We start from the raw sequence: 24,087 nt of genomic DNA, 5'->3' as shown, positions 1-24,087 counted from the left end.
GTAGGTTTGGATTTTTTTTCTCCCTAAATAATAAAAACCATCATTTAAAAACTGCATTTTGTGTTTACTTGTGTTATATTTGACTAATGGTTAAATGTGTTTGATGATCAGAAACATTTTGTGTGACAAACATGCAAAAGAATAAGAAATCAGGAAGGGGGCAAATAGTTTTTCACACCACTGTACATACATACACATACATATATATATATACACACATACATACATACACACATATATATTTATTTACATATCTACATATATATACACATATATATACATATTTACATATATATACACATATATATACATATCTACATATATCTAGACATACATATATACATACCTACACATATATATATATATATATATATATATATACACACACACACATATATATATATATATATATATATATATATATATATATCAAAATACCCGTGCTATGCAGCGGCGAAGTACTGCTTTAAAATTTTTATTAAGAAGAAAAGTAAACCTTTTTAAACTGAGGGAAAATGAATCAATAATTATTTGTTAAGGATCTCTCTGTATACCACGTTGTCAGTTCGCTCCTCCAGTTGTAATATGACCAAGCTGTGTGCTGAGCTTACTGTTGAGCATGCAATATACAGTTGGCCATGTGAAAAGCAGTCCTGCCTCACATCAATGCCAACGTTTTGTAGGGTCTGTCCCTGAGACTTATTAATTGTCATTGCGAAGCAGAGCCTTAGTGGAAATTGGAGGCGTTTGAATTGAAATGGGAGATCAGAGGGTATAACGGGGATGCAAGGAATAAAAACTGTCTCCCCTGAGCCACCGCCAGTAAAAATAGTTGCCTCAATGAGGTTCTTTTGCAGACACGTGACCTGAAGTCTTGTGCCGTCACAAAGTTTCAGTGGCTGTACGCAAATCCACAATCGGTTTCATATTGTTTTCGTACCTTATCAATTGTGTAATGTGTTTTTTGAACAGGTTTGATTCATCGAAGTGATCACTCCTGCTGCGTTCAGTCAGTTCTCTTGTGTGATGTTGCGATGTCCACGGGTTTATTTAATGTTAGCTAAGACCCAGCAGTTAAAAGTTTCTCGCTACAGCAATTTTAACTCTGTTACAAAGTGATCCAAACTGTCGTTTATACCTCGTGTCCTCTCATTAAACTTGTATGTCGCGAATATGGCATTGCAAACGGCAGCGGGTCAGTTCACGTGCTTACGTCGGAGGCGTGATGACGCGATATATTTTGATATATATCAAAATACCCGCGCTTCGCAGCGGCGAAGTACTGCTTTAAAATTTTTATTAAGAAGAAAAGTAAACCTTGTTAAACTGAGGGAAAATGAATCAATAATTATTTGTTAAGGATCTCTTTGTATACCACGTTGTCAGTTCACCCCTCCGGTTGTAATATGACCAAGCTGTGTGCTGAGCTTACTGTTGAGCATGAAATCTAACGTGGTTTGTGCCCTTCAGAATGAAAACAGTTTGCATTTACCTTTTTAATAAAAGGCGAGCTTTTAAGCCTGAGAAATCACCCCGTAAATGCACACGTTTAATTGCACATTTGTTAATATGTATGCTTACACAGTATTAAAAGATACTCAACAATTAACGTCATTTACCTTCGTTCCTGCGTTTGACTCGTGCTGTAAATCTCTTCCTTGTTTTAATTTCACATGATTACGTAGGAGGCGTGATGACGCAATACGTGACTCTGCCTCCTCCATTAGAGTATATGGACAAAAAACAGGTTCCAGTTATGACCATTATGCGTAGAATTTCGAAATGAAACCTGCCTAACTTTTGTAAGTAAGCTGTAAGGAATGAGCCTGCCAAATTTCAGCCTTCCACCTACACGGGAAGTTGGAGAATTAGTGATGAGTGAGTCAGTGAGTCAGTGAGGGCTTTGCCTTTTATTAGTATAGATTAAGCAATTTTGAAATGGGTTAGATAGAAATAAGATGCATTTTATAAATTTTGACTTTTTTTGTTTGACAGATTCTTTCATCAGATCTTGAAAAGAGAGAGAAGCAGCAGTTAAGAATGCTAGATCAGCTGAAGGAAATCCAGAACCTCTATGAAAACTGTGAAGCAGATCGCAAAAGATTGGAACTCCAGGTGGACGAGCTGTTCAGCCAGTTGAAGGATGCAGGCAAGGAATCAGAAAAATATTTAAAGCTATTGAAAGAAACTGAGCTTCAGAAGGAAGAGAGTGAGAAAAAGAAAGAAGAGCTAAAAATTAAGGCTCAGGAGTCTATAAATCAATGGAAATTAAAATGTAAGAAAGCTGAACGAGAACTTCAGAAACAAAAGGAGGCAGCTGAACAAATGATGGACAGTAACAGTCGGGTAAGACAACATATAGTTTCCACTGAAATAACACATGGGACATCGTTGTCATCTATAACCTGTTGATTATGGTTTTAGACTTCTATATCTCCTATATCTCTCTCCGCCGGCTGAGTACACGGTGTGGAGACAACCTGCGATGGATTATTCCCATCTGTTACTAGGCCTAAATTAGGTTTGGGGGTGGCCAGTACTTCACTGCTTTTATTATCAGACCAGTCCCGCTCTAGAATCACAGCGAAAGGTGGATTTGGGAGGACCGCTACGGTGATTCCTTTAACTGATCCTCCCTGGCTGATAAAACATCGGGCGGATTTATAGAATTGGACATCTCCGTGTACACAAGTTATACTGGTCTTTACTTTCATCCACTGTCGCGGCAGTACATACCGGCGATCAACAATGGAAATATTGCTGCCAGAATTGAAGAGGGCTTCCACCTTAAATCCATTAACCACGACCACTCTCGTATGAGCCATTGACAGGGGGTTTGAAAGTGCACACAATCCACCCCTTCTCTCCACTTGCATTCCACCTTGCTCCCAAGTGAGGGGCGTGTCTGCGGAACCGGGGACTCCGGTGTAAACTCCGGTTTATGCCAAGGGGGCAGATTAGGAGGGACGTAATCTCCATAACGTCCGCTAAAGGACCGTTCTGCTCTTCCAAATTGCGAGGCCGTCCTAGATGTTTCGACAAGCCCAACGAGTTCGTTCATAGTAGAAAATTCTCTCCAGACCGGCTGGGTGAAATGGTTGGGAAAGCTGCTCATTAATAAAAAAACAGGCTACCTTCTTTACAATCTGGAAGGTGGAGTACACGGTGGGTCTAAACCATCCCGCCACTGTTTCCCAAAGAGCTCTTGGGTAGATCGCTTAGGATCCAGCTTCCACACATGCAAGAACCTCACCTGCTGGTCTGGGGAATTCCCGTTTTGCTCCGGGGCCTTGGCCCCTGCGGGGAGGACAGCTCTCTCCTCCGAGAGAGCATAAAAAGTCCCTGACACTTCCCCCACAGAGACCAGCCCACTTCTGTGTGTCCCATCGACACTCTCCCTAATTACTTTATGTGGAACGGAACTAGACAAAGGGTGTGGAGTCTGCACCAGTTCTTTCCGAAATCCAGGACGAAGCCCCCACTAGGAAACTCGGCCCCGGTACTCTCCCACCTGGTCATGATTAAGGTCCAGTCCCATTTTCTTCTGGAATTCTTTCCTCCTGCCGGCTACACCACTGTCACAACAACAACCAAAAGAGATTGGGAAGGTTTTGGGCAGCCACCCATATTTTTCCTGGCTGCAAATTTGATTAATAGGAAGCGACATGTTCACACAACTGAGTCCTAAACAGAACTGATTAACTGGAAGCAAGATGGTGGCTTTACATGCCAGTAAGAGGAAGTGATGTCATCAGGACCGGAACTGGAAGTGACGTTGTTGGCTGCCCCAGAACCGGGAGGGATTTCCCGAGAATGGTCTGCAAGGGATTGAGAGAGAGAGAGAGAGAGAGAATTAATACACTTCGCCACCCCCTGGTCTGGCGTGGAATTACATCTATTCAGGCCCTTTAGTTGTCCCCTAAACACGCGTGTGTGACATAGGATACCTGTTGGACATCATCATTTTTTGTGACATGAGAAATTTCAATTCAAACTGTATTTTAAAGATCATCATTTTAAAAGTTGTGTTTTACTTTTAACATCGTATGTGTTTAGATTTGTTAAATACTAAACATTTCAGTTGTCATATAACAAGTGTCATTTTAAAGAGTCTGCTAAAAACCTCATAATATCATTATATTCTGATACATTGAAATTCTTAACAATTAATGGTAATACTGACTTATGAGAAATCATACAACGCAAGCAGTTACTACATCATGTATTGTTTGGCATACATTTAGATTTCTTCATATTTATTAGTGTGCATTTTATCACTTTTTTGTTATTTGCACATTTAATAGCACAAGATATATATATATATACATGATAAGAAGTTATTCATAGTTTGGTGACATGTACACATTGCTCCAAATGTTTTCATTACAACCTTTCAAGAAAAATCTGGAAAATGTTACATTTTCTAGTATTTCTTTAAAAAGATTAGTTCTGGATTAATCTTTAATTAAACTTTTTTACACTAGTTTGCCATGCATTTTTTGTATGTTGATTATTTGATCCATCCATTTTCTTTGAACTCTTAACTTGTATTTTACTCGTAACAATAATTTTAATTTTTAAAATGCTTGTTATGAAAATGTTAGTTTTGACTTCAGAGGAAAGCAGTACTTGTAAGTCAAAATTAGTAAAGAGATTTTTATTTACAACTTTTGATATAAGGTGTCAGACTTCACATGTGGGGAACGTGACATTACTAATTTCTCTTCGCATATTGTCACGGAACTTGTCAGACAGCAATTGAAAGGTTGGGGTCCCACTATGGTAAACCCTGTTTCATAGTGGTCAACAAAAAAAGGAACCTCAACAAAATAACGTCCACAGCCGTGCTTTCAATTAAGTACTGTATGTGTGCAAATGGTGCATGCAGGGCGGAGCTTTCAGGTGGCATGGTTAGGCATTCTTTAAGGTCTGCTGGAACTGAGGAACGAAAAAAAATGTAGTTAGCAACAGTGCCCCCCTCATCCCAGGGTGGAAATTATTACCTTTCATTAGCCTTCCATTTATTTCCATCAATTTCTGATCATAAGGTGGATCTAAGAATTGGCAGTTATGGTTAGGGGGACTAAATTTAACTCTGCTGAAACTGACTGATTGAAATTAAGTCAGCAAAAATTGAGTTTTGCGCATTATTACTGTTATTTTACTGGTCTTAAATAATCCAAACTAAACTCTGAAACTGCCTATCTACTTAAATAACACATTCAGTTTATGGCAGCAACTCCTTATTAATAATTAGGAAAATGACTGGAATGAGATCCAGGTGCTGCTTCTGCCCACAAGGGCTCACAACTGGCTTTAATGTAACTTTCACAGAGCAACATAGACATACAGTATTTACATTCAATTACAACTAGTAAATTGTCATAATAATTTGAAGAAATACATATTCCTTGCTGCATTATGTCAAGATAGTAGATAGCACTTCACAGCTCATTAGACTGATGTTCAGTTTGGTTTACTCTCTTTGTTTAACTTGCACAGTCTACCAGTGTGTGTGTTGGTTTTAGCCGGCTACTGTAGTTTACTTTACCAAATCCTAGAGATGTGCATGTTAGGATAATTCTCAACGTTTATTTGGCTAAATTGGTGTGAGTGAGTGTGGGGTTGTGTATGTGACAGTTCCATGCAAAGAACTACTGTTAGCAGGGCAGACACAGGGTCCTTGTATCTTTCTAAGTGAAAAAGCAGTATTGAAACATAGACTGATCTTTAAAAGGCAAATCTATATGATATTTCAGTTTTATGATTATTTCTCATATTGTTAAATGGTAATAATAAAAAAATGACAATAATCATCAATTAACATCTTTTAGGCAGCTAAAGACAAAGAAGCCCTACAAGTTCAAATCCAGTCAGTGATGACACAGGCAGATAACTTTCGAAAGGAGCTAGGTGAAGTCATCTCAAAACTAGCCCAGAAAGAGGAAGAAATTCATCGTAAGGATGTAGTACTCAATGAAACAAAATCTCAGCAAATGGACCTGGAATGTGAAATTCGTAATATCCGTGAAGTGTCCAGTAAATTGGAGAATGAAGTGGAAAAGCAAAGCTTGCTTCACATGCAATTAAAGGAGGAGAACAATAACTTAGAGAGTGAAATCATTGTTTTACGCCAGGAAAGAGAAAAAGATCAAGCCTCATTAATTCAGATGCAAGGTATGATCAAAGATCTCAGCGCCATTCGGGCTGAGTTAACTTTAAGATTGGCAACAGAGGAGAGGAGCTACAAGGACCTAAAGAAAAGCCTAGCTGACCTTGAGGGACAGCAAGAATCATCCCAAAATGAGCTGATCTCTATGACTCATCAGGTCCAACTTGAAAGGGAGTTGCACCAAAGAGAGTTATCAAACCTGCAGTCTGAAATAAAAAACCTGAAAACAAAACATGAAAAAAGCCTCCAGGAAACTGTTCAGCTTTTCAGACAAGAAAGGGATGAATTAGAAAAATGCTTAAAAAAGCATAAGGTGAGATCTTTAAATAACTATTTTCTTTAAGATCTGGTATTTTTACTTAACATTTTTTTGATTAATGTCTAATCAAAGAAGAAGCAAATATATGAAACATTTTATTGTTCTGCAGATATGCAAAACATTTTATTTCCTTGTGCTTAATGTGTGTATTATGCTAGAATATCCATTCAGTTGGTGTGCTGTGTTAAAATTTTAGAACTAAATAGAAAATAGTTACAGTTAAAGTCTTTTTAAAGTTTAAAAATATAAAGATATAAGAGCACAATGGATCAAATTGGAAAGATTTTTTAAACACCCTTTAGGCTGAACCTAACTCCAGACAAGAAACATATTGTTTTCAGAAAATGAGTATGACTTGGAGTGTAGTCTGTGGTGTTTATATCTTATACTGTTCCTTGTCATTTTGTTATTGTTTACTGCAGGTGCCATCTTGTGGTATTTGAGAGTTTTTTAAGCTACATTTATAACCAGTAATTGTTACAGTTATCATTCCAGACATCTTGTTTACAGTTTAACATTAAATATTTTTATAAGATAATTTTAATGTATCTTATATTTTCCAGGATATGTTTTTGCCTAACAAATTCAATTACTATACAATATATCATATTGGTAGCTTGAACTATATTTAAATTTAAAGTAGCATGAGATGTTGGCACTGCACATTTTAAGTGACAATTTAGGCAGAAATAACTTACTTTTAACCCACTGTGTATTTTTTTTGCATAATTAATTTCCATATATTTTGTTTTACCAGGGCATTCTTGACTTGCAGGAGTAATAAAAAAATTGTATATTTAAAACACTATGCCTAGAAAAAAATAGAAAGCATATACTGTATAGGCTACAATAAGGTAAATGCTGACATGTCTGTTTTTGCCTCTCTAGGCAGAAACAACAGAGGACAAAAATTTAATTAAAGCCCACCGTCGACAGCTAGAAAAGATAAAGATTGAGTGTGACAAATTGACTGAAGAACTGACCCACAGTGAGGAGGGCAACAGTAAACTTAGGAGGAAATACCAGTTGCTGAAACAAGAACTCCAAGAAAAAGTGAGTGCGTCAAAGTCTTTGTTGTAATCAATAAGTTTCACTCTAACTTCAGCATGTGATTAATTGAATCTGACACATTTGTAAAATAATGTTAAAAACCATAAACTTTTTCATCTTGTTCAGTTTGCTTGTAAATTATGTCTGATGGCTAGAATGTCATGAAATCTACTGCCGATCAGTTTTATTTTAAAATTTTTTGGTATGTAAAGTGAGTTGGTTGTTGAGGGTGTGGTATAATATGAGTCATTTTAGCCTACATTTCTTTAAGGGAGAGTGTAGTGCATTCATGAGAATTTTTATGGAGTAGAAACTATCCTGTATTTTCATACATCCTAATTGAATGAATACATCATATAAATAATTTGTGTACTACCTGACCACTGTCTGCAAATTCAAAATGAAAAACATGCTCAAAAGTACCATCAGCATTGTTTGTACATTTGGCTGGCATTAAACAGTTTTGCAAAGGCTAGAAACCTCTGACAGCTATCCTCCATTTACACTTCTGCTTACTACACTGCTTAGTAAACTAAAGTGTACTGTACAATACTAAATTTTGGTTTGGCAGCAGAAAGGCACATAATGAAGGTATTTCATCTAGTTTCTTCTTCTGCAAAATACATGTATTAATGTTCTAGTGCAAGTGGTGTGTGGAAAGACAGCCCCCGGGCATAGACAGGCCCAGGGGAGGTATTGTCCCTCTTGTGGGGCGTCCAGGCGTCCTGGCTGGGTAGGGTCCCCAGCAGTCTGCCACAGATGGTTTCTAATTGTTTTGCTTCCAAGTTAAAGCAAATTGAAATATAATTCCTGGACAAGCTGAAAATTATGTTATCTTAAGCTGAGATAGTTAGGAAAAATGGAATTCTCTTCGATTGATCTGACATTTTCTTTTTCTCGACTTTATGTGTGTGCTGAGCAACAAGGTGTCAGAATACTATGAACGCACAATAATTAATACAGTAGTATTAATAATTGTAGTTTAATGTAAATATTAATGAGTACAGATCACATAATTTATTTCAGAACTAACATAATGAATTGCTAATGTTAGCCGGGCTGAAACAGTTTCTGAAAAATATTATTGTATCTACAGTATGCCTTTTTGATTGAATTGCAGGCTGTTGTTTACTGTTAACTGTACAGCTACTAGAAAGTAAGTTGCTAAATTTTCTCACTAAAAATGGTTTCTCCAGCTTAGTTTGTCAGAGTGTTTCATTTACTAATTTGCTCAATTAAATGAAATTCTGTAATATATTAAAAATATGTGCCTCCTTTCAGAAATAAGATGGACAAATGACATATGGAGGACACAAAGGGAAGTAGTTAGATAATCAGATTGTTTGTATTAGAGCAAAAGGTTAAGTCATTAGCACAAATACAGTAATGTCTGCTAATGTTAAAATACAGTAATGGACAGTAACCAATCGACTTTAAGGCTAACTATTAAAGAATAGCAAACTTGAATGCTAAACTTGGTCACCGTTTTAGTGAGTTAACTGATCACCAGTTTTGTAGCAATATTGTCAATGTAATTACTTTTATTTACATTTTTGGGATAGTAAATGTTTTGTCGTGAAGTTGGATGCTTACCAGAAATCTTTTTACTTAGGTATATTTTCAGCTTCCATCCTGAATTTTACCCATGTCAGCGTCACTGTGTATATTAGTCATTTATCCCTATCTGGTTTGAGTTAATTTTCTCTCTTAGCACAGTATCAGATGTCTTCCCTGTATTTACAAATAATGTGGTGTATAGTTTTCTTTTTCCCTTTACCTGACACTATTCCTGTGTTTGCTTCCAAACAGCTTGCATCCATTGTTTTTTTTTTCTTGTTATAAAACTGAATCATATTTCATTGTGTATTACTTGCTTTCAGACTAATTTCTCCAGCATTTTATACTAGACATGGGCCCTCGTGGCAGTACTCCGAGCTTAGAATACCACATAGGTGTCAGAAGATACGTAAATGATGGCATTTTCAGCAAAACGATTAACAGGTAGCGATGCACAAAGAGAGAAACTCTTAAGTACAAATAAATAACTGAAAGAAAACCCTGCTGCCTTTCTGAGCTTGCCAAAATAGATTATAATCACACTCTGTCTGGTGTGGTGGCTTGTCTGCTTACTTAACATGGTACCATACCAAATACTGTACTTCCATTTTCACCTCATGTCTCTCTCGTTCCCTTGGTTTCTTTTCCTCTCATCAGGCATTAGAAGTGTTTTCTGCTTCCCTTCTTACTCTGCAGTCAATTAGCTTATGCTTGTTTGGCAGTTTTACACCCCACCCAGGTTACTTCTTATGGTTGGCCTTTCATTTGGTCCAAGAATACCAGGTCAGATCTCTTTCTGTTGTGGTTCTGGTGTCCTTTTACCCCCTGAGCCTTAAGTTTCCTTTAAAAGGCCACAAGTCCAAGGCAGAATCGCATGGCATTTTCCTTCAGTGACCATGTGGCCTGTATTTGTGATCAGATACATGCTAAATTTACCCTGTATTTTATATACTGGAATAAGAACAAAGAGTCAGAAACCTACATTTTCTGTTAGTAACTTTGCACTGTGACATGTAGTTTAAACATGAAATCTCTAACATTGTCAAATCAAATTTCAAATAGAGATACAGTATCTGTAATTATATTTTAACTACTCAACATTTTATGTAGACATATTTGTTATTACATTCTGAATATTTAACATTGCATTTTAGATATATTTAATTTAATCAAACAAAAGATATCCATAATTCTTTTTTTTTCTAGTAAAAATATAATTAGAAATATCTGTAATTGAAAACACCATAGGTGTTGATGAGAAACATTCTTCATTTTCTACTAGTTAAATGGAGTTACAGATATTTAGATTTTGAACTTTGGGTAAAAATTGACTTGGGAAAATGTAATTGTAGAGCTTTAAATGTTCAAATGCTTGCACAGGTTTTTTACCTTTTAACCACTGTCACAAGCGGCTGGGGGACAGACCCAGCCGGGACGCCTGGAAGGACTGGGAGGTGGCGTATTCATCCTCCAGGCCAAGAGGGGGCAACCACCCTGGATCTGGAGAGGAGCAAGGAGGCTCAAGCCCATTGGGGCCCATGGCTCTGAGAGCCCGGGAAACATTTACTTCCGCCACACCCGGGAACATGGAGGATGATCCTTCCAGGGATGCCCGGAGTACTTCCGGGTGCTCTCCTGACACTTTTGCCACACCAGGAAGTGTTGTCAGACGGAGCACCTGGAGCCCATCCGGGTCATTATAAAGGGGGCCGCCTCCCTACAATCAGAGAGCTAGAGTCGGGAGTGGGAGCAGGACGAGGCTCCCGTGGAGAGAGGAAAGGCGGGCCACGGACAGTGCGAGAGAAGCCTGGAGTTGGGGTGATTGGTGCTGGGGGCACAGTGTGCTGTGCGGGACTGTGTTTGAACATTAATAAACGTGTGCTTTTTATAAAGATGTGGTCTCTGGCTGGTGGTGTCCAGGCGTAGCTCACACCACCAAGATTCCATCTGTACTGCACTTCTTATGGAGCTTGTCTGGTTTTGAAAGGAGAAATAATCAAGTAAGGAATTAAGAGAAAGGAAAGGTGTGATGCTGATAAAAAATACAGTGAAGAGAAATTGGTAGCAGAGGTTTAATTATATGAACAAAATACAGAGAAAGAATGAGTGAACATGTGCACAGTGATGGAGATGCAAGGTATTAGGTTAAATGGGAAGCCTAAAAAAAAGAGGATGGTAAAGTTGTGGTAGCTAACATAAGAAAAATAGCACTGGTTGCTAAAGATGCCTGAGAAAGTTAGACAATAAATTAAAGCTTTTTGAGAGGCAATTGACCAACCTGTGTAAAACAGTTATTGTTTTCTTTAACGTAATAGCATATAGAGTGATTAAAATGTGCAGTGCCATTTTTGAGATTCTAGGAACTCCTCGACGGATTTAGTCTAGAAAGAGATAATCCCAGACTACTTAAAAGGTACAATTTTATAGGTATGTATGACTAGTGAATTTATAAGCAAAATCTAGAAAAAAATGAATCCGTGTATTTGATACTCAGCATTAACACATCTTTTTAGGAGAATAGGTTATAAATTATATTGTTCATTTGCAGAGGTAGTGCATGCCTTAAATTAAATGTCTGATCTTTAGTAACACATAACTTTTGAATTTTTATATGATGACCTGACTAACAGAAGAGTCAAAAATCATAAGCAATGTCCACTGTGTGTGTTTTAAGAGGAATAGCCACTAAGAGGCACACTTCAACATCTTGTTTTATCTCAGTCAAGATAAGGTTTGTTCTTAGAGTCTTAACTTTGTAGAAAAGTGCTATGAAGAATCTCGCTAAATGTATTTAGGGCCCTTGAATAAGATTTATGCCTGGCAGTTAGACAACATTCCGAATAATACTAGTCCCCCTTCTAAAGAAGTAGGAAACATATTTTAATTGTCGGATTATAGAGAATTGTAATATCTTTCCAGTAGTAGGAGACACTGGAGGAGACAGTGGCATCAGGTCAGTGGTAACTGAAGAGGTGTCTTGGGGTTGGAAGAAATATATCTGCTTAGTTGTTAGCTTCAGTTTCCAAATAGCTGAAGTACTCCAACAAGAAAGCTGTCACACTTGTTCAGTCAAGCCTTAATTCATATTACTGATTATAAAATAAACATGTTCTTCATAAGTCAATGGCTTTTTTATCCATCTCTCATCAGCAGCAGGCGGCCTCTGACACACTAAATTATTACACATAGTTTTACAAATTTTCATAAATAATTTTACAAATTTTCATAACCATTGTGAGACTGCTGTAAAATACAATAAAACATAACAAAGTAGGTGGCAATTTTGTCAGAATGTAAAAGAGAAATTAAAAAAAATTAGAAACCAGAAATAGGCTAAAGTCCACAGTCCATGTATTTTTTTCCATTAACAGAAAAAAACTGTAAAAAGGCACAAAGACATTACATTAATGATAAACAAAGATTGCTACTAGTTTTTTAGGATGTGTGTCAGTAGTTGCTATTATTGCTGTTTGTTAAGCTCTTGTTTGTGTTTGGGGTCCCCCAGTAGTTGTATGCCAGAACATTCATATTCATAACTGTGAAACATTCTGACCTGTCATTGTTTACACATATCTTAAACATCTATTATCATACACTGATAATTTCTGTATTATATACAGTACTGTGCAAAAGTTTTAGGCAGGTGTCAAAAAATGCTGTAAACAAAGAATGCTTTCAAAAATTGAAGTGTTAATCATTTATTTTCATCAATCAACAAAATGCAGTGAATGAACAAAAGAGAAATGTAAATCAAATCAATATTTGGTGGGACCACCCTTTGCCTTCAAAACAGCATCAGTTCTTCTAGGTACACTTGCACACAGTTTTTGAAGGAACACGGCTGGTAGGTTGTTCCAAACATCTTGGAGAACTAACCACAGATCTTCTGTGGATGTAGGCTTCCTCACATCCTTCTGCCTCTTCATGTAATCCCAGACATACTCATGATGTTGAGATCAGGGCTCTGTGGGGGCCATACCATCACTTCCAGGACTTCTTGTTCTTCTTTACGCTGAAGATAGTTCTTAATGACTTTGGCTGTATGTTTGGGGTCGTTGTCTTGCTGCAGAATAAATTTGGGGCCAATCATACGCCTCCCTGATGGTATTGCATGATGGATAAGTATCTGCCTGTGTTTCTCAGCATTGAGAACACCATTAATCCTGACCAAACCTCCAACTCCATTTGCAGAAATGCAGCCCCAAACGTTCAAGGAACCTCCACCATACTTCACTGTTGCCTGCAGACACTCATTATTGTACCGCTCTCCAGCCCTTCGACGAACAAACTGCCTTCTGCTACAGCCAAATATTTCAAATTTTGACTCATCAGTCCAGAGCACCTGCTGCCATTTTTCTGCACCCCAGTTCCTATGTTTTCGTGCATACTTGAGTCGCTTGGCCTTGTTTCCACGTTGGAGGTATGGCTTTTTGGGTGCAACTCTTCCATGAAGCCCACTTCTGGCCAGACTTCTCCGGACAGTAGATGGGTGTACCTGGGTCCCACTGATTTCTGCCAGTTCTGAGCTGATGGCACTGCTGGACATCTTCTGATTTCGAAGGGTAATAAGCTTGATGTGTCTTTCATCTGCTGCACTAAGTTTCTTTGGCCGACCACTGCGTCTACGATCCTCAACGTTGCCCGTTTCTTTGTGCTTCTTCAAAAGAGCTTGAACAGCACATCTTGAAACCCCAGTCTGCTTTGAAATCTTTGTCTGGGAGAGACCTTGCTGATGCAGTAGAACTACCTTGTGTCTTGTTGCTGTGCTCAATCTTGCCATGACATGAAACTGTCTTCCACAACCTCACCTTGGTAGCAGAGTTTGGCCTCCTACACAGCTGTTTCTGTTTCAGTTAATGACTGTGTTTCAACCTACGTGTGACATTGATGCTCATTAGCACCTGTTTGGTAGAATTGGTTGTGCGAGTGTATCTATAAGAATTGATGCTGGTTTGAAGGCAAAAGGTAGTAACACCAAATATTGATTTGATTTAGATTTTTCTTTTGTTTGCTCATTTTGTAAATTGATAACAATAAACAATCATTATTTATATTTCTGAAAGCATTCTTTGTTTACAGCATTTTTTCACACCTGCCTAAAACTTTTGCACAGTACTGTATATCCATTATTTATTTATTATATTGCATATCTTACACATCAATATTGCTGCTACTTCTTTGTCTTGTCTTTGCACAATGTCTTGTTTGTGTTTTTAATTTTAAATTTTAATTCTATTTTTAATTTATTATTTGCACGTCATGTTGTTACACTGTGGACCCTGAGCTTCGCAATTTCATCTATCGGTATACTTGTATATGGTTGAGATGACAATAAAGTTCACTTTAACTTTGACTTGAATTAATTTTTCAAGTCCTGTCAGTTAGTATTTGCACTTAACAACTTTTGTTGGACTACATATCATAAGCATAACCAAATGAACAACTGATAACAAACATTGTAGCATACAAAATACCATGAGTGTATAGGTGCTGGTCATAAAATTAGAATATCATGACAAAGTTGATTTTTTTCAGTAATTCCATTCAAAAAGTGAAACTTGTATATTAGATTCATTCATTACACAAAGACTGATGTATTTCAAATGTTTATTTCTTTTAATGTTGATGATTATAACTGACAACTAATGAAAGTCCCAAATTCAGCATCCCGGAAAATTAGAATATTGTGAAAAGGTTCAATATTGAAGACACCTGGTGCCACACTCTAATCAGCTAATTAACTCAAAACACCTGCAAAAGCCTTTAAATGGTCTCTCAGTCGAGTTCTGTAGGCTACACAATCATGGGAAAGACTGCTGACTTGACATTTGTCCAAAAGACGACCATTGACACTTTGCACAAGGAGGGCAAGACACAAAAAGGTCATTGCTAAAGAGGCTGGCTGTTCACAGAGCTCTGTGTCCAAGCACATTAATAGAGAGGCGAAGGGAAGGACAAGATGTGGTAGAAAAAAGTGTACAAGCAATAGGGATAACCGCACCCTGGAGGGGATTGTGAAACAAAGCCCATTCAAAAATGTGGGGGAGATTCACAAAGAGTGGACTGCAGCTGGAGTCAGTGCTTCAAGAACCACCACACACAGACGTATGCAAGACATGGGTTTCAGCTGTCGCATTCCTTGTGTCAAGCCACTCTTGAACAAGAGACAGCGTCAGAAGCGTCTCGTCTGAGCTAAAGACAAAAAGGACTGGACTGCTGCTGAGTGGTCCAAAGTTATGTTCTCTGATGAAAGTAAATTTTGCATTTCCTTTGGAAATCAAGGTCCCAGAGTCTGGAGGAAGAGAGGAGAGGCACAGAATCCACGTTGCGTGAGGTCCAGTGTAAAGTTTCCACAGTCAGTGATGGTTTGGGGTGCCATGTCATCTGCTGGTGTTGGTCCATTGTATTTTCTGAGGTCCAAGGTCAACGCAGTCGTCTACCAGGAAGTTTTAGAGCACTTCATGCTTCCTGCTGCTGACGAACTTTATGGAGATGCAGATTTCATTTTCCAACAGGACCTGGCATCTGCACACAGTGCCAAAGCTACCAGTACCTGGTTTAAGGACCATGGTATCCCTGTTCTTGATTGGCCAGCAAACTCGCCTGACCTTAACCCCACAGAAAATCTATGGGGTATTGTGAAGAGGGAGATGCAATACGCCAGACCCAACAATTCAGGAGAGCTGAAGACCACTATCAGAGCAACATGGGCTCTCATAACACCTGAGCAGTGCCACAGACTGATCGACTCCATGCCACGCCGCATTGCTGCAGTAATCCAGGCCAGAGGAGCCCCAACTAAATATTGAGTGCTGTACATGCTCATACTTTTCATGTTCATACCTTTCAGTCGGCCAACATTTCTAAAAATCCTTTTTTTGCATTGGTCTTAATTGATATTCTAATTTTCCGAGATACTGAATTTGGGACTTTCATTAGTTGTCAGTTATAATCATCAACATTAAAAGAAATAAACATTTGAAATACATCAGTCTGTGTGTAATGAATGAATCTAATATACAAGTTTCACTTTTTGAATGGAATTACTGAAATAAATCAACTTTATTACACAAGTGCTAGCATTCAAAAGTTTGAAATCACTCAAATTTTTGTTTTTAATAAAAATTGTTACCTTATTATTATCAAGGTGCCATTTATGTAGTTTTTAAAATATAGCCAAGGCATTACTAATGTTGCAAATGTCTGTTACTACTTGAAGTGAATGATTTATAATTTATTACTCTCATGAATGCAAAGCTCCATTTTCTGCAGCCATTACTCCAATGTGTTAATATTCATCCTTTTTATTTTTTCCTTGGATGGCAAAGTACTGATAGTCCCAAAGTTCAATTCTAGGTTAAAAAATGGGCAAAAGTAAACCGCTTTTTCAAGAAACATGTTAGCATGTTGTTGTTTTGTGAAATGAAAGTTATTCCCTATGACACATTGCTACAAAACTAAATATTTCACATAAAGGTGTCCACTTCTGTTTTGAGAGAAGAGGGCAAACTGGATCTAACTAGGACAGAAAAATACACAGAATGCCCAGCTGCACAACTGCACAAGAGGATACATGTATCAGTCTGTAGTTCGAGAAAACAGATGCCTTACAGGTCTTCAGTTAGCTGTTTCTTTACCTAATACATGCCAAATTCTAGTGTCATCTGCAACAATGAAAATACTACTCTGAGTTGCTGTCCAAGAAGGCAGAGTTTTAAAGAAAAAGCTGAAACTGGCAAATAAAAAGAAAAGGTTAAAATAGGAATAAGTTAGGACTTATCCAGAAATCAACAATCCAAGGTCTATGTTCTTTTTCTCATTTTAATATTTTCTTTTTATTAATGCTAAAATGAGTGAGAAAGGAGTTCTGTACCCCTCACTCTGCGTAGAGTGAATAAATACATAGTCAGCCTTTACGTTACACCAAAAATGAACTCACAGCTACATTATCTGTACATTATAAAGATATAAAGATTCAATATTTTTCTGATACCTGTCATTTATCAACCAAATTTCAAACCTGCTTTCTAGCATGGTCTGAGATTTTAGCCCTTTATCAGGTACTTTTTTCAAAAATGTTTTGTTAAAGGTATTTGAACTATGAACTATGTGCATTTCCTTCCTATTATGAGACCACCCTTGCTATGGTATGTAACAGCAGTAACAATAACAGACTCTAATGCAACATAATCTTAAATAAAATAAAAAGTAAGATAATTAGTGCTAATAGAGGTATAACTTTTTATCACATTTTTGTAGATTTTTAATACGTTTAAAGTATAATATGTTCAAAATGTTGTTTGTCATTTTGTTTCTTTCTCATATACGAAGTATAGGGAAAGTATTGTAATCGTCCAAAAATTCGATGAATCTCAATGTTTTAGATCTCCCAGACTTTCTTGTATACAAAATACTGGAATACTCCAAAAATTCTTTTTTGAGATTTTGATGAATCTCAACATTTTAAGACCTCCCTGAGTCCGAAAATACTACTGTACTTTTGTAATTATGTATTTGTGTCTGTCTTTGTGTGTGTATGTAAAAATGATGACTTGAGTATACTTTCACTTTGGTCAACCAAATTTTGCATACAAGTATTAGGTACAAAACCTAGATTTCTACCAACTTTTAGGCTATTTCCGTTAACCGAAGTGGTACTTTACCTTTTATTCATATAGCTGCAGAGTCTGATTTATTCAACTTTACTTTTATAATAATTGTTCAATATACGAGGGATGTTCAAAAAGTTTCCGCACTTTTTTTAACTCGTATTTATTAGCAATTTCAAAAACATATTACATCACTTTTCAACATGCAATTTTCCCAGAGTTCTACCAGCTTCTTAATGCCCAGTTACTATTCCTCCTGCCTTCATCGTTTCCAACGAAAATATAAAAGTGCGGAAACTTTTTGAACGTCCCTCGTATTATTAATTTGATTTGATTTGTTGTTAATGGTAGTTTAATGTACATAATATAAAAATATAATCATTGATTTGCAGTTTACTCCTCTAATATCCATCCCCATATCTGAGTATATGAGAAAGTCTAGGGGATACCACTCCTGATTATTTTTTTTATTTTCGCTCATCTAATGGTCCATCTAAATTATACTGCTATTGCTGTTTACATTGAGTCATCTCACTGTTTACTTTTTTTTTCAGCATTTTTCAAGTGGTAAGCAATTACAATAATAAAGATCAAAGTGATTAAGTGATACAAGTACTGTATATAATATATGTGAAGCGGCAATCAGTGTGAACAGATAAGCCACCTATTGGTTTGTTTTACATTATTGAAGACTACAATTTAAAGTGCACATCTGAATCACCTTTTAGTGTGGTTTGTAACTTCATATGTTCAATAAAAAAAAACACAGGTTGAGAGGACTTATTATTATCTACCTTTATCTTGTATAACTGCTTCTATTCCAGACATGCTTTCACATTAACCCGTCAGACTTATCAAAAGAAAGAATCTTTTCTTTATGTTATTAAATTAATGATGTGAATAACTGTGTTAGAAAATATATGGATGTTCGTAGATTTTTGTTTTGCTTCTGCAGACATACAATTTCTTCAGTATTTAATTTTCTCCACTAGGTTACACTGTTGTCTTTTCATTTTCTGAGTAAAGGGAACATTTTGACAAATTTCAAAATAATCTAAGATGAATGGGAGAATATTAGTGTCATTAATAAATATGAGTAATATATATTGAGTGATCATTATATTGTATGCCCATTGAAACATTTTTTCTTGAATGTGCAGAATAATTCTTTAGCAAAATCTTAACAACAGCATTTCAAAAATTAAATAAAAAACTAGACAGTTAATTTTTGAGAGAGGCTTGGTAATTACATATTGCTTTGAGTTACAATAATCAGATGTGCACTTTATTGATTTTATGCTAACAAAAGCTACTGTATAAGCATTAATGCTGGCTAAGGACCTGCTCTGTGACTGTTTATGCTTAGTAAGCTGACTGATTAGAAAAGAACTTTTAAAAATATAATATTTAATTTGTCCATTATTATCTTTTTTTCTGATCTGCTTTAAACCATCATAGGACATTTGCAGGGCACACTGCTCATGCATGGATGCACCCTCACCCATGGCCATTTTAAAGTTACCAGGTAGCATGGTACACGTCTTTGTAAAGTGAGAAAAAACATGGTGTGCCAAAAAAATCGATATAGAATGGTCAGTATTGTATATCCATATAAATTTCGCTTTAGTGATACCACAGGAAATCATTCAACAGAAGATTTTACAATATAATACAATTGATTGACATGCCGACTGTCATTTAAGAACTTAAAAAAAAAACATTCTATAATTAACTACCATATTTCTCTTAATTACACATCTATCTTATGTGTCTTATTTATTTTTTGTATGCTATTTTTGCATTATTATTCTTATCTAATTATAATTTGCTTTTCTTTGCATTTAACTGCTTCTTTTACATCTTGTACAGCATTTTGAACTACATTGTTTGTAACAAAATGTACTATAGGAATAAATGTTTTTGTTGTTTCTATACAATAATGCAATCAAGTACATTAACATATTTATTATGTGCACAAATAAATGTAGAGTAAAATGGAACAAGAAGTTGAATGAAGTAAACATCCATCCATCCATTTTCCAACCCGCTGAATCCAAACCAAGGGTCACGGGGGGTCTGCTGGAGCCAATCCCAGCCAACACAGGGCACAAGGCAGGAACCAATCCCGTGCAGGGTGCCAACCCACCACAGGACACACACAAACACACCCACAAACCAAGCACACACTAGGGCCAATTTAGAATCGCCAATCCACCTAACCTGCATGTCTTTGGACTGTGGGAGGAAACCGGAGCACCCGGATGAAGCGAACCCAGGTCTCCTAACTGCGAGGCAGCAGCGCTACCACTGCGCCACCTTGCTGCCCATGAAGTAAACAATTTAAATAAATTTTAATATGACACATTGAGTCAAATAAACTAAACACGCTGCACAGATAGACAAGATTAGTAAAGGGTTGGCTTAATGCCTCTGTGCACATCAGCCTTTACAGATCTGTGTTGTTTCTTTGTCTTCATCATCCTGCATGACATCTCCTAGAACAAACAAGTTGTGAGGCTATCATAATTTATAAATTTTACTGAGTGTGTGTATGTACATGCTTGTGGGTACCTCCATGTGTGCGTACATGTATTTTTAAATAAATTATATATCTCAAAAACTACTTGTCCAAAAATTTTGCATATCAATAAGCCTTGTTCTATGACTAACTGGACCACACTGCCAAATTCCTAAATAAATGAAACAATTTCTATGGTAGTTTTCATTGGACATAGGTCAAACTGCATTTGAAGGATATGGTGATAAGTACTGGACCAAAAACAATGGGTCTGGAGAATATAACAAGACAAACGCATGCAAATTGTTTGACAAAGTGATGTCAATTTATTTTTGAAGCTATTGTTATACATAGGGTTCCTTAGACATATACACAAACGTACAGACATCATCCATCCATCCATTATCCAACCTGCTATATCCTAACTACAGGGGTCTGCTGGAGCCAATCCCAGCCAACACAGGGCGCATGGCAGGACACATACACATACACGCACACACACACACCAAGCACAATTTAGAATCGCCAATGCACCTAACCTTCATGTCTTTGGACTGTGGGAGGAAACCTACGCAGACACAGGGAGATCATGCAAACTCCACACAGGGATGACCCAGGAAGCGAACCAAGGTCTCCTAACTGAGAGGCAGCAGCACTACCCACTGTGCCGCCCCATACAGACATCATGTTAAAATAAACTTTTCTCGATGATAGAATCAGAATTTGATCTTGATCAGTTTTCTGTAAAATATTAGTATTATAGAAACAATATTTGAAAACAAAAATTGGATCCTTAGTATCTTGTCTATATAATAAAATAAAAATCTGTGTATTAGCCCTCCCATTTTACTTCACTCTTTTTCTGTACATTGCAAACTATTTCTCAACTTTTTAGATAGCATTAGAAAAAGATTTGAGTCCTCTTTTTAAATTTATCTTCTCAGTAGCCACTAGAAAAAAAAAATCCAGGGAATACTAATGTCAGTCCTGACACGCATGCTGTTCTCCTTTTTTTTTTTTTTTTATCACAAACTATCACGCACAAAAACATTTTCATCAATTCTAGAGAGGGTTGTAGACAGTTTTAACAATTATCATTCTGTTTTAAGCCTGCCATTTCAGGCAGAGCACCTACAATGTGTGGTTGTTGCCTGATCACTTGGCTTGTAATGATTTTCTTAAGCCAGTTGAGGTTGGTGCTGGAAAACCTAACAAAATGGAAGCAGCCTTGATTAAGCTCCTAAACGTTCCTCAGTTATTGCTGGCAATTTTTCATTTCTTGTTTTATTGCACAATTTGTTTTAATATTGGAAAGAATTTTTGAACTTCTAATATTCGTTTTTTTTTAATTGTATTAACCCATGATTTTGAAATTGTTATTTTCTGTTGTGTCAAAATGTCTACTTTTTTTCTTTGACTGTTAACAAACTACATGTTGTCAATCATTCAGATTATCAATAGTTTTGGCCTAAGCTTCATTTACATTTTCTTGTTCTTCATACCAGACTTAAAAAATACAGTATATTAATAATTTTGTACACGGGTGCTCCTCTTAACCATTGAAACTCTTGTTAACCCCTTACTGCTCTTCCTGTTTGCATCAATTAACCAATAAGGTTGAACCACACCTTACTCTGAATAATATTGTGATAGGGTAGGCTTACAATATTCACACATGGGTACATACTCAAAGGTTTTACCTTTACATTGAATCACATTTCCCATATCCTTGTGGATGAAATATTTGCACTTTTTTTTTTTGTTTGTTTTGCAATTCCTAGCCTCTCCCTTTACAATTTACCACCCAACTTTAAGCTCAAATGGCTTATGGTTTGAAGTGGCTTTAAACTTGCTTTTGGGCTCACTTCCATCTAAGCCTGGAATTGCTTCTGGAGTCACGGGTGAGTCTATAAACTCTCTTGCAGATTACTGCATTCTTGGGCCTTCCATAGACCTTGAAAGGCCAGCTCTCAGGCTGGTTCTTTATCGTCTCACTTTATTTATTTACTTATTTTTTATTTGTAAACAAACTTTACAACAGAACACAACTCAATTAAACAAATATGAATAACATACTGTAGCAAATACAATGGTAGGCTTTAAAAATAATCATAAAAAAATAACTGTATTCACATCCCGCCCTCCCATTTGAATAGTTCAAAAACAGTTCTTCATTTAAGAGAATTTATTTATAACAAAACATAAGGATAAATTTCATAGATGTGAACAATCAGGCATGTGCTGAGAATTTGAAAGGGACAGGTATTCAACTGAGAATTCATAATGAAATTAAATAGTTCATTCTAGGTTTGTTGTTTTGATTATACAGACTTCACACCTATTATTTAAAAGTCTTGCAGCAATGATATGGCTAATAACCACTGAGTTCCAATCGTTTTAACTTGCCATCATGTATTTGAATGAGTGAGTTACAAATGATAACAGAACTAATTGCACCACACATAGCCCTGGTAAAGGATTGGAAACTTTGCATTGATCCTCTGAATATTATGAACATGACTATACTTGTCTATTCATCCATTCATCCATTTTCTAACGGGCTTATCTGTATCTGTGTTAGTCAAGAAAAATGGTGAAATGAGCTGCTTGATATGTTCATTCCAAAATAAAATGTTTTATTTAGTACAGTATTTCAAAACGTCCAAATTGGCTAGATGTTCACGTGGCTCAGATCAATAAATGTGTTGATACACGAGGCAAAGCACTCTGATAATACAATCTCAAATGCTTTTACAAAAACACATAATCACTGAGACATGTAGTCGGTGAAGCAGTTAAAACAGTATCCTTTAAACTACAAACATTAAATTTGTGTTATTTGTTAGGATTTTGAAGCCACAGTACTTAGTCTAACAGGTAAAATGTGACAAACAAATTGCAAGCACAAGTGACATGTGTTTGAGTTACATGGGAGTGAATGGGATGTCCTGTGCAGTTATGAGTAATTGCTGCAGATACGAACAGCCCAGTTCAATAGCTAATTTTTGGTTTAGTACACAGGCTGAAAAAATAAAATCTGATTAGTTAAGTGAATCACTTTGAAAACTAGAGAACAAAGGCAGTTTCACAGGAATTCTGGAATCATTTTTGTGTTCGGTTAATTAAGAAAAGTTCAGTATTTTTCAAGTTGAATCTGTGTTTTTCACAACATGAAGTTGCATTATAAAGTGAAGATTTTTTAAGAATTTTAAGAAATAACCCAGTCTCCTCTTGTGCTTTATGATGGAGGTAAAGGTCACCAGGGACCAACGTGAAAACAAAAGCCCTTAAACTTAAAAAGTACACCCATTTTATAGCAGCAAAGTTTTTGATCTAAGACAACTTGCTTTTCACCTTTCCGAGGCAGACAACAGAAGTAAACACATTGTAGCATAGATTCTTGGTGCTGTTTTCTTGAGATCAGTACAATATTGTGCTTGCTTGTCTGCTTGCAGTGGGCATTGTGGGTGGAGTTTCGACCACCCTCAACCCCACCCCACCCCAATTCGAAGAATTTCAGATGCTTTAGGCAACATGTTAAGTGGTTGCATCTCAGCAATTCTGTTTATTCAATGGTTCTGCCATGGTTTGTAATAACAGAGAGATGCACATTCAAATCATAAGATTTTTTCCTAAATGGTGGCTACTTCTCGCCTATTACTTTGTGCTGTTTTTTTGCATGGCCATTGGAGTGAGAGTCATGACAAATGGCAACATTGTGTGAAGAGTTTCATTGTACACACAACAATAAATCTGAACTGAATTGTTTACACTGCAGTGCGCTTTTTTTTCTAAAAGCCTTAGATTTTTGTATGAGCCAAACCCCTTTCACATCAATACCATCTGAGGCTGAGGTCCCAGT

At 36.7% G+C, this 24,087-nt stretch overlaps 1 protein-coding gene across 3 annotated transcripts in view; it reads left to right on the top strand.

Moving 5' to 3' along the window:
- LOC114666582 (centrosomal protein of 128 kDa-like) overlaps positions 1-24,087 on the top strand; it is a 218,452-nt gene that overhangs the window by 72,107 nt on the left and 122,258 nt on the right. For all 3 annotated transcript variants that reach the window (XM_028821489.2, XM_051920153.1, XM_028821491.2), the window contains 3 exons: positions 1,996-2,346; positions 5,835-6,485; positions 7,380-7,544. In XM_028821489.2, coding sequence (XP_028677322.2) covers positions 1,996-2,346; positions 5,835-6,485; positions 7,380-7,544 — 1,167 coding nt within the window. The remainder of the gene's footprint in view (positions 1-1,995; positions 2,347-5,834; positions 6,486-7,379; positions 7,545-24,087) is intronic.

Source organism: Erpetoichthys calabaricus, chromosome 16 (genome assembly GCF_900747795.2).
Source record: "Erpetoichthys calabaricus chromosome 16, fErpCal1.3, whole genome shotgun sequence".
NCBI classification, from domain to species: domain Eukaryota; kingdom Metazoa; phylum Chordata; class Cladistia; order Polypteriformes; family Polypteridae; genus Erpetoichthys; species Erpetoichthys calabaricus.
This window is presented reverse-complemented; position numbering and strand designations above follow the sequence as displayed.